Genomic DNA, 12,146 nt, shown 5'->3' on the forward strand with positions numbered 1-12,146 from the left:
CCTAAGGGCCACCTTAGCAAAGCGCATCCCAGGCTGCATAGCCGCACTACCCTACCCAACCATACCACACATAAACATGACACTACCCCCGGGGTTTACACAGACGAGCCGGCGAAGCAAGAAGAGCGCCAGAAGAAAGGGCCCTAGCCGGCGGGGCCCAGCCAGGACAAAAGGAGGTCCCACAAAGCGCCTACACCGGCCGCATTTGCGGTCGGGGTAGACGACGGATGGGGCCCACCTACGAAGGCTGTCCAGGCCTACACGAGATGAGGCAGGATAAAGAGGGATAATCCCCCTCGTTCACAAATCATTTAGGCCAGTTTCTAGCCATGGAATAATGGCGCTAGTCTAGTCCAGTCTAGTCTCTAGTCTCCCTGGGTTTGACAGTAGTAAAATTGTCAAATCTATAATAATATGATAATTTGTGGTTAAAATGTTATTTGTTACATTGTCAATATTTATCACATACTTTCATTGTTGAATAGACAAATGTTTTTTAAATTGTGGATAATTTAGTCATGATTTGTAAATTTTACTTGACAATCATATTGGTGCAATCTTATTTTAGTTTTGTTTTAAATGATGGAATTTCTGGAGAAAAGGTTTATTGCTTTAAAAGATTTTTTCGACATGCTTATTTTTTATTCTTTATTATAGAGGGTTGAAAATCGCATTCCAAGTACTGATATTGCTGAAGAAGGAGATGACAGATTATTGTTGTTTGCGACATTAGATGGAACTCTCACGGCAATTGAACAACAAACTGGAAAAATTCGATGGAAAATAAAAGAACGTATGTATTGTTATTAATTTGAAAAGTCACAATGTATTTCGGGAACAAATATATCCAAATTAGATTTATGAAATCCATTTTGTGTCCTATACTTTCAATAGATATACCTACCATGATTTTCTTGATATGAAGTATCAGCTGACCATTTTAATTTTTATAGAAATGGTCATATTTTTTCATTTTACATTTTTATTTACGAACTTCCAGTTTCGCCAGAAGTGTCGTCAATTTTAAAAAGCTGAGTAAAACATCCTGCCTATATTTCCACAGCTGGATCGAACGTTTTGAAGATTTGACAGGGCTATCTTTAATAGTGAGAGATATGGCTAAAAGAGTAATGTGTTAGAGACAGACATGAGTTTGTAATAACAATGTGTGACCAGTATTACCACATTTTAGTCTTTACTTGTATCACACAACAGCCAAAAAATAAGCCTCACTAAAGCATTAAATTTAATTGTTCGTATTTAATTATGTTACATTGTGATGCACTTTTTTGGCTACATCTCCTGTACTATTAAATTCAATCAAACCTTATATCATTGCAATCGTAAGAACACATTTTTTCAAACCTGTGAAACCAAAAATGGTAATAAAAATAGATCGTATAAAATTTTAATAACGAGCGTTCAAATAAAAATGTGGTCGAAGTAGGCTCTGACACATTGGACCTAGGGAGTAGCTTATAGCGACCAACTTAACCTCATTTCTCAACGAGCTGTATAGCAGCTCTCAGTTTCAATAACGATAATGACTATATAACTTTATTTTAAAGAATAATCGTGATAACAATAACAAACAATTAAAGGAGCTGCGAAAAGTGTCCCCCTCCTTGTTATAACAATAAATTAAAGCAGCTGCTGAAAGTGTCCCCCTCCTTGTTCCAAGCACTTTTCACACCTGTTCCTCAAAGAATTAAAGACATTTTCTAAGATGCTCGGGGTATTGTTAATTTCACGAATCTTGTCTATAAGTCGAGCCTGCAGATGGTTTAAATCAGGAATAGGCAGTTCAAAAATAGTGTTTTTAAGGTAAGGCCACAAAAAGAAATCACACGGCGTAATATCACATGACCTCGGTGGAAATTCATGTTCAGCATTGAGACTTATTAGTCGATTTTGGAAAACTTCCCTCAACATATTCATCGTCTCGCCTGCCGTATGTGCCCTTGCGCCATCTTGTTGAAAGTAAAAGTTTGTAATTTCGTTTTCTTCCGGCTGGTTAACAAAAGGTGCGATAATTTCTTCTGTATACCTTTGCGCAGTAAGAGTACCATTAAAAAAATAGGTCCATAAATCCTCCTTCGATTGAGAGCACACCAAACTCCAATTTTTTGAGCGTGTAGAGAGGGCCCTCGACAAAAAAGTTATCTGGTTTTTCAGAAGACCACATTCTCATATTCTGTGAGTTTACGTAACCACTTAAATGAAACCAGGCTTTATCAGAAAAAAAAGGTGATATTATGAAGTTCACGTAGTTGTTTAAAAACCATTCACAAAATACAGCCCGTCGCGGAAAATCAACTTCATGAAGTTCTTGCTAACAAGTTAAACAATAGGAGAACAAACGCAAATCTTTTTTTAACACCGTGTGGCAGGTACCGACTGATACTCCCACCATTTGTGATAAAACACGTACAGAAGTTCTTGGCGCATTTTCCATTATTTGTTGGACATTTTCTTTTAATTCTTCAGTCCGCTTTTTAGGTCGGCTGCTTCCTTCTTTTCTTGTTACACTGCCCGTTTCACGAAAAACATCAACACTGAAAAATTTTGTACTCAACAATGCCGGGAAATTGATTTTGAAATTCTATGAAACATTCCTCAATAGAATACTTCCATATTCCATCAATCTTGCGTCCATTTCTAAAGTAGGACTCTATGATAAACACTTTTTGTTCTTGAGAAAACACCATTTTAAACGCTTTTTAAAACGAAAATATTCAAATTGATAGCGGCGATATAGCGCTTTGACAGATAACGTTTAAGTTCATTTGCTATACGCTACGCCCTACGTCCAAATTTTCAGAACCAACTTGACCACGTTTTTATTTGAACGCTCGTTATATACCCTTCAAGTTTAAAATATAAGTTCATACATATAATTAAATCACTGTAATATACAATGTGTCCAATTTAGTCGGCACCATATGGGATACTTTTTTATTATTGGTGTTATGAAAAAAAGTTATTCTTGATAAAAAGTTCTGCATGGCCTAAAACCCAAAATGATATAATCAGATTTCAAGTTTTTTGCAGTCATATAAAAGGTTTGTCGAAAAATATAAATTTTGCTCAAGAATAAAGTACCTTTATTTTTTACAATATCTACAATAGTTATTAAGAAAAGTTGATCCTAATAAAAAAGTACTGTCAGATAACATTTCTTAATAATGATTGTCGATATTGTAAAAAAATAATGGTCTTGAGCAAAATTTACATTTTTTGACAAACCTGGCACCTATATGACTGCAAAAAATTGAACTCTGATTACTTCATTTTGGGTTTTAGGCCATGCAGAACATTTTCTCAAGAATAACTTTTTCATAAAACCAATAATAAAAAAGTTTCCGATATGGTGCCGATTTAATTGGACACACTGTATAAGCACAATACTTTTATTTATTCTCGGTCTTAAATAAATAACTGCTTTACATAAAGCAGAAATGATGGGCGGAATCACTGAAATTGTGTCATTATTACCGAAAGTCATTACAAACATTTTTTGTTTAATGAAAATATTGTGTATAAGGGGTGTCCCGAATTGTACATATCACGTATGAAGCATTAATAGAATTCAAAATATCAAAGAAATCTCATAACCATGATGTGAAAAATGTTTGATTTCTGAAAGGAAGGTGTTTGGATTGACGTGTCATGATAAAATTTATTTTGTCTTCCTATCTTGGTCAAACATTTTTTCACTTATTTAAGACCAGCACCAGAAAATTTAGCCTTTTTACACAAATGTCTTGTATTTTTTTATTTAAAATGACTCGTTTTGGAGTACTTACAAGTAATTTACCCTTTTATAGTTAGATGAAGAAAACAGAATATAACTCCATTTTATGAGTTGCAATAATGTTGTATACTTAAATTTTCCACTCACCACTTTTACTAATTAAACACTGCAAAGCTCAATTGACAGTTTATCAATAACTTAAATTGTTAAGCATTGTGGCAACGTCAGTCTTTTATTTGCCATGGTAAACAGATTTTTGTAATTTTTGGCCTAATAACTTAAAGAGCAGAATAATTTTCAAACTCAATTTACTCGAAAACCATTGGAAATATCGATTTGGACAAAGATAGAATTTTTTAAGTAAAATTGTTAAGATTTTATAAATCTGTAGAGAAAATTGTAAAAAAATTGAAATAAAAAAATTACGGGCCGAAAATCCCCTTCACCAACCTAAATGGGACGCATATGATTTGCATGTCGAAAAACGGAGTAGCCCATTATTTAACGTAAAAAGTTATGTAAGACCCATAAATTTTTTTCTATTTATTTGCGACTGTTGTCAATAACAGAAAAAAAAACAGTTTTGTTTGAGCCCTTTTAAGGGCATATAACTTCCTAAGGATGCATTTTAGGGCACATGTTAATAGGAACTTTTTGGCTTATTTTAATGAGTTATAAACGCAGCAGAAGTTTGGAACCCTATTTTAGAAACACCCTGTATGACTATGCATTTAAGGGGCCCTGTGCGGCCCTGTATGTAATACAAATTTATTGCAATAAAATGTTAAACTTTAGAAGATGTATTTCTGCTCAAAATTAACCCTAGAACGCCAATGTCAGAAAGTACTACGTTTGTACCAACCATGCGTAAATTTTACGTAAGTTTGAAATAGCATAAAATACATTTTTTAAATTTAGGAAGAAGATTAGTAAATGATAGTACTTATAATTTTAAAATTATTTATTTATTTGTACAAAGCATTAACTCACATTAGAAAAATATAGAACTTAAGAACTTTGCAGTGCAGTTACATATAAACATTCATAGCCGTCTTTGCCATATAATTTACTGGGAATATCAGGAAAAATGGTTTTTGCATATGTATTCTGAATTTGTAACTTCCTGAGTAACACAGGCCGTAGATTGTGAAACTGAATGTAAATCAACTACATCATCTATATCATATGAGGTGGATGAGTCTTCTGCATTATCGCAAGTTTTTGTTTTCTTTTCTAGCCTGTAGTGTTTTAGAACATGTGCTTCGTTTTTTCTTTTGATTGTAGCCCCAATCTTCTTTTAGTTCTTCATTAGGTATATTGCTTCTCATGTATTGGGTCTGGATCATAATTTTTATCATCAATACTCGCTGTCATAATCAACATCCACTTATCATTGTTTTCGAGGTCACTTATATCACTAAAACCACTTGAGTTGAGAATTTGTTCTAAATCTTCATCCGTAAGGATTCTTTTTGATTTTAAAATGCTTCTTGCAGTCATCTTACGCTAGAAAAATTGAAAAAATAATCAAAAACGGAAATATCACCTCATCAGTAATGCTTACCTTACTGCCAACTATACGTCAAAAATACGTAAAGTTGGTTGACGTTAAATGCCAACTACACGTAAAATATACGCGCGAACACGTGAATTATTTGCTATCACCCACAAACAACAACAAAGATTCTAATGATGGCAGTGAGGTTAAAAGGCACTAATGTTGGGGGAAGCACTGCTGGCACCTTAGACCTAACAAGCCTCTTATAGATGTGTAATATCAAGTTTAAATAAAATCGTACTTAAAATTTACATAAGATGGCGTTCTAGGGTTAAATATAAAACAGGATAAATACAAATAACTGCATTATTATTGTTTTTAATTATTATTAATTATAATTTACTGCATCTCCTCAATCAGGAAAAATATTTGTTGCTAATTTAATATTAATAGTTTTTATCATTTCTGTTCTTCCTAAACTGATTAAACAATGCAATCATAAATAATTTAAATAAAGACACAAAATGTTCACTAATTTGCTCTTTTTAATACTAAGATTCAAATTAAACAATAATTTTTTATTGTACTATAACCATTTAATTCTAATTATGAATAACAAACAATTAAATAATTATATAAGCCATGAAAACATACAATAAAATTGCAGCCCCAATCTAAAATTTACAAAATTGTTCTCAAACCATGCATGTGTTACATTACTTGAATATTTTTTGCTTTTGAATGCTTGGACAGTAATTTCCCTGCAAACGTCAGTTATTCTCTCTCATATGATTAAATAGATGCTGCTTCTAATGCTGAAAAAAAACCTTTATTATAAATAGGTATGGTTATTAAAAATAGTTGAATATTCTTAAGTAATGCCAATCATGATCTGCCTCTAAATCTGAGGATTGTTTTGATTTACTTCTCTGTAGCCCCTACAACTGCTGTATATGGAACAAATAGTTAACACCAGTATTGACAGTATTGATAATTATTAGTGTAATATTTTTTATTATATGTTGTGTAAATTTCTAAATATTCTGTTGATGTTATAGAGCCTATAGTTCAAGTACCTCTGGATGTACCCAATGCAATTTTACCAATATTTTTACCAGACCCAAGAGATGGATCTTTATATTTATTAGATAATTCCAGAGAACCTTTGCAAAAATTACCATTCAGTATTCCTCAATTGGTGTCTTCTTCCCCTTGTAGAAGTTCTGATGGCATATTATACACAGGTTTGATTTTTATTATTATATTTATTCATTTACTTTATTTTAAATAATAAGTAAACAAAAATTGTTCATTACCAATGAGAATGCACATTTAGACTGACAACAGATTAAACTCATGACAAATATCGTAACATCTGTTGCTTAATTTAACGTAAATGTTAACATATGTTAGAAACGATAGTAACTTCCTACTAGCGCAATTATGCTAGATTTGACTTTAAGACATATGAGGAAACATTCAGATTCAGTATTTTAGTGAGTTAATTATCACTATTTAGATGAATGGTAATTGTCCTTCCTCAACATGTAATCAGTTTTGAATTTATTTTTATTTAACATTTTTTCAATAATGACAAATTGAAAACAACTGGAAAGAAAAAAGCTGAATTCAGTACCCTTTTTTCTTGACTATAGCCACTGAAAAGTTCATATAGAGCGATTTTTACTTTAAAGAGGATCGGGTGCATCATTGGGGGGTGAAGCGGAACACGGGGGCCCTATACTATCGTTGTCAATGCAAAGAAAAATATTCTTTATGACTAGAAAGACTAAGATACTTGCTCGTAAACATTGAATAAAATTAAATTTAAAATGCTTATAATTATATATTTCCATTTCTTTATTATTATTTTTTACCCGATATGCATAAATAAATGCCATGAATTGCAACAGAAACTTGGCAACAGTGCACGAGTATGTTGAGATTATTATTTGTAAGTTGCAGTCCTTGTCATATATATAGGTATACATTATGCTATGTGATTGCTCGCACAGCTGATTGCTTTAACCTATAAAAAGTCGAATGAAGAACAGAGTCGATAGAAAGGAAAAATTGTGGGCAAACGAAAGTATGAGTGCTTGAAAATTAGAACAGAAAATGGCAAAAGGAGGAAAAAAGCTGTTGAAGAGAAGATTGCGGAGCCTCAACCTCCTCACACCTTTCGAGGGCATCGACTAATCGACATAAAGTACATGGCACAAAACATGTAATGCTTTTTTTACAAATATCGTTTATGTATTTTAGGTTATATACAAACTGGGATCTCGAAGTAATTCGCGAGGATATGTTTAAATATGATTTAGTTACGTGCATAAGTAGCATACTTCAGTGCATGCACTTCTATGAATACAAATTTATTTATTTATTTAAGTTACACCACCTGACACTTAAAACCAATTAATAGGTGGAGAAATAGCTAATAAAAATAGATGCATTAACAAAATCAGATATCAATTAAAGTACAAAAGTAAAAAAAGCAGTTAACAATAACACAAATTTTAAAAAAAAGTGTAAAAGATAATCATTACGTGGACTTAATAAAAAAATAGGACTAAATAAAAAAAATAAAAACAAAGAAATAAAAAAAATAAATAGTGTTCCTTATCAGTCTTAAGCTTTTAAAGCGATTGCGTTTAGGAAAGTATAATACAATTTGATTAACTATGTGGTACTATACTGTGATACGATGTTAATGCAGTCAAACGTATTTTAAAATTCTGAAAATATACTGAAATTATTGAAAGGTTAATTTTAAAATGAAAAATGATATTTAAAATGTCATAATTTATTAAAAGATATAAAATTGCTATATGCACTATGATGCAAAGTATAAACATTTCATTGTTTATATGCCGCTGTATTTTTTACTTGTATTGAAATTATTAAACATATTTAATTTGAAAATATCCCTTTTTATTTTAATATTCCAAATAATATTATTCATTGCAACACAATTGAATTACACAAATAAACACAAGTTGAATGACCAATTTGTGTATCGAAACGTTTATTTAAATTTCCTGCCACTTAACCTCATTCATACTCTATTGCGCTGTTGCCGTTACTCCTTCACATTTATTAATACTTGGCGGACGACAAGTCGGATCTTTTTATGTTTGATAATCTATTTCTCTGTTAAATGTGCGGTAACCTAAATTTTTTCTTTCTCTCATCTATTCATTAATGATTCAGGCAAATGTCTATATTTTTTTTGTCTTACCATACAGATTTTTTCATCCGTAACTCGATTGAAGGGGTATGTATGATAGCATTTCCCGTAAGAACCTATGTTAAATAATCAAATTTTTGGCATTAATTAAAAACAAAAACAAATCTATAAATAATTCAAGAATAATTCACAGAATTTGATTCCACATTGCAAAAGTAATATATCCCAATAATTCGAAATTGGCTGCATTTCTTCGTAGCACCCAATCCTCCTTAATTCTCTCCTATCTAACAGCAGATACACTGTTTGAAAATGTCACAAAACTGAATTGAACTGTAACTCGAAAAAAATTAACATTTCTGTTTTAAGAACGTGTCCAATTTGAAATTGCAATGTTTAATTATGTCACAGGAAAGAAAAAAGACATCTGGTTTAAATTGGATCCTATAACAGGCAATAAGGAACAGGTTTTAGGCTGGGATGATCATGGCACTCAGTGTCCCGTTGATTCGAAAACGTCAATTTACATTGGACGAACAAAATATGACATAAAAATGGTCAATGGTAATAATCCTGCAAATAAATGGAATGTAACATTTTATGTCTATGCAGCTGCCGATATGAGTAAAGAGGAATTAAACAATTATGGTAAATATATTTAGTAGTTGTTGATAAGTTTATGATTACATACTTCTTATTTTCTTACTAATAGAGACTTGAATTACAAACCCAGTAATAAGGGTTTCTGGTTGAGACTTCTCTAAGCGAGAATTCCCTGGAAATCTGGCCTTACTCGAGACGAGAGAAAAGTGTTGAGAAATCGAAAAATTTAAAAATCACGCGCGTCTTAAGTTCTTGACTGGAGTTCGTTTCATTCATGCGTTCAATTCGTTTCTCGACAAACAACTGAGCGGTTAAAGTGTTTCTCAACTAGCTCATGATTTATTTATTTTAAGTTTTTAAGGCTTTAGTTCACTTTAATGATTCTTATTTTTTTATTGGACCTAGTTATAAGTCTGCGTAGAAATTTTATTATAAGCAGATACCTAATGTTGATGTTGATTCTGAATATATTTAGTTCCTGTTCCTTTATTTAGTTGATTATTTACCTTTGACAGCTAGATTTTGATTGTTTCCTAGAACAACACTCAAACTATTTACTTCTTCTATTGTGGCAAAGTAGTCACTTCATATGAGCTGAGGCACTGCTTTCCAAAATCCACGAATCTGTATCAGAATAATTTGCTGTCAGCTAAATACAATAAAAGCACTTTGTCTACTTGTTCCTTCTCGATTTGTATTTTCTCTGTTTTAATTGGGCTCTTCCTTCACTTTTGTCCTGCAATATTTAGCAATGTGACCATTCTTTCGACATTTCTACATATAAAGTTTTTCTCCAATTGCTTCTTTTCGTCTTTCGTCGACACTGCAGCCAGTGCACTCTCCATCTCTTCGTAAGAACCCAAACTGGCCTCCTCGTCTAAAAGACGAGCTGTTAAATTTGGTATTGTTTGTTTTGACCCCTCAAGAGATAACCAAGCTTGTCTAAAATTTCTACACTTTTGAGGTAGTGTGCTTAATATCTTCACCATAATAGCAGCCTCGCTCAGGGTCTCTCCTGACTCTTTGACTTGTTTAGCCATGTATTCAATTTTCGAAATATGCTGCGCAATCGAATCATTGGAATTCATTTTATACTGATGAAACTTCTCATAGAGTAACATTTTATTAACCTCTGACTTTTGCATGTAAATGGAATCTAACTTATACATTATTTCTTTAGCCGATTCACAATTTTCAATTAAGATTATCTGCGATAACTCCATGGCAGCCGTTAGAGTAAACATTGTGTTTGTATCTTTTTTGTTCCATGCATTTAATGTTTCTCCGGTTTCCTCTGGTTTTGCTTTATTGCCATAGACTACGTCAAAAATTCCTTTTGCCTTTAGGGCGCATTTGATTTGAAATTTCCACTGAGGATAATTGCCCCCATCAAACTTACTGATGCTTGCTACGTCAATTCTGTCCATCTTCAAACAAATTTTCCTGACCAAAAAATGTTACATAAACGTCTTTTTTCGTTTTCTTCACCTGCATAGAATTTGTTCTATCCAGCGATGAACTAGGCCTATAACCTGTTACAGATTATAGATTCTGTACAGATGTACGAATTAACTCTTCAGGAATAAAAATTACTCTTTATTAAATCAACTTTACAAAAGATGACAGATTATCTAAATATCCATAACATATTTTTTTCATAGAAACAGCATCAATCAGCCATCTTAACAAAACATAAAAATAAACTTAATTTCTAGCACTCAAACAGTTAAGCACCCTGTAGATCTCTATTAATTGACAAATTAGTAATGGCTTTTTAAAATAAACAAATGTGTGACGCATTACTATTTTCTTTTAGATTTGGTACACTTCACTTCCAGTTCCAGTGGAAGAGTGATTATTTTAGATCGAAGACGAGGCAGTTTACTATGGGATGGCGATTTAGGCAGTCCAGTAGTAGGGACATATTTATTGGATCCAGAAGGTCTTATTTCGGTGCCTTATACAAGTTTAGCTAACCATACTATAATATATTTGCTGCAACAGTTAATATCTCATAATGGACTTCTTGAAAATTCAAATCATATGAGACTATAGTAAGTAGTTATTTAAACATATACAGTAGAATCTCTATAATCCGGCACTTCATTACAACGTCAAGTCCAGTAATTCGGCGTTATTTTTTTCACATTTGCCTGCTATCCTTGAAGAATACAGTTTATACAGCTATAATTTAGTTGAAAGATTATTTTACAGAAACATAAAAACATTACAATATGTATTGTTATGATTTGTTCTTGTAATAACATAAAACAGAAAAAAATTACTAAAATGTAAATTTTTGAAGTAAATTGAATTACATGTTTACTTATGATATAGAGAAAACTTACATAAAAGGGATGTGGAACACAGAAAAGATTAAAATGAAGGATATATTTAAGTGTAAAATTAGTTTTGTAGTAATATGAGATAAAACCATTCAATGAGACGATTCAAACTGTCAAAATGATGATTAAAAATTAATTTATACTTTAAATAGTTGATAAAATGCACTCATGCAATATAAAAAAGTTTATAAGCATGGTAAAGAACAATTTATTAATGTATGTTAGATTTTAACCTGTACAGTAGGGTTTAAGCAAATTTGAAAAAATTCAAATTTTGACAAGTTGATTGACGGATGGAAAAGGAATTACACACATAAATGAGAAACATGCAATGAATCTTGTATAAAATTAAAATATAGCATACCTACAATAAGTATTTATGTGTGGAATTAAACTTTAAAAGTGTTGTAGAACTGCGAATTAGTTTGTGCAGTGCGCAAAAGACCTTAACATCATAAACTGTATTGAGATTCCAACCCAAGTTCAAATTTATATGTATTGTAAACTTTAAAAGTATTCTATGAATCGACAAACCTAAAGCATTTCAATCGTTAAGTTTCATAAACAGGAAAAAGACTGTTAGAAAAGTGAAAAAGGGTTAATGTTAAAGACAGTGAATTGACCTACAGTTAGAAAATTAAACTGTATAACCTAATTTAGTCAAAATTTCCAAAATTGAGTAAAATTTGTTGAGAGTTTGAAAGTTAACGTAGAAAGAAGTTATGTGTATCAAAATATTCAGAAAAATTAATAGAA

The 12,146-nt window shown here is 31.7% G+C and overlaps 1 protein-coding gene across 1 annotated transcript; it reads left to right on the forward strand.

Moving 5' to 3' along the window:
- Window positions 1–432: 432 nt before the first annotated feature.
- Window positions 433–11,099, forward strand: LOC108916135 (serine/threonine-protein kinase/endoribonuclease ire-1; the record flags this gene model as incomplete). Its single annotated transcript, XM_018722336.1, is given in 5 exon segments — window positions 433–602; window positions 658–793; window positions 6,311–6,496; window positions 8,854–9,090; window positions 10,862–11,099. Coding segments are annotated over 5 exon segments (881 nt in total), but the record flags the coding sequence as incomplete, so codon positions are not given.
- Window positions 11,100–12,146: the final 1,047 nt, after the last annotated feature.

This window comes from Anoplophora glabripennis, unplaced genomic scaffold, assembly GCF_000390285.2.
Source record: "Anoplophora glabripennis isolate ALB-LARVAE unplaced genomic scaffold, Agla_2.0 scaffold1958, whole genome shotgun sequence".
Taxonomy (NCBI): domain Eukaryota; kingdom Metazoa; phylum Arthropoda; class Insecta; order Coleoptera; family Cerambycidae; genus Anoplophora; species Anoplophora glabripennis.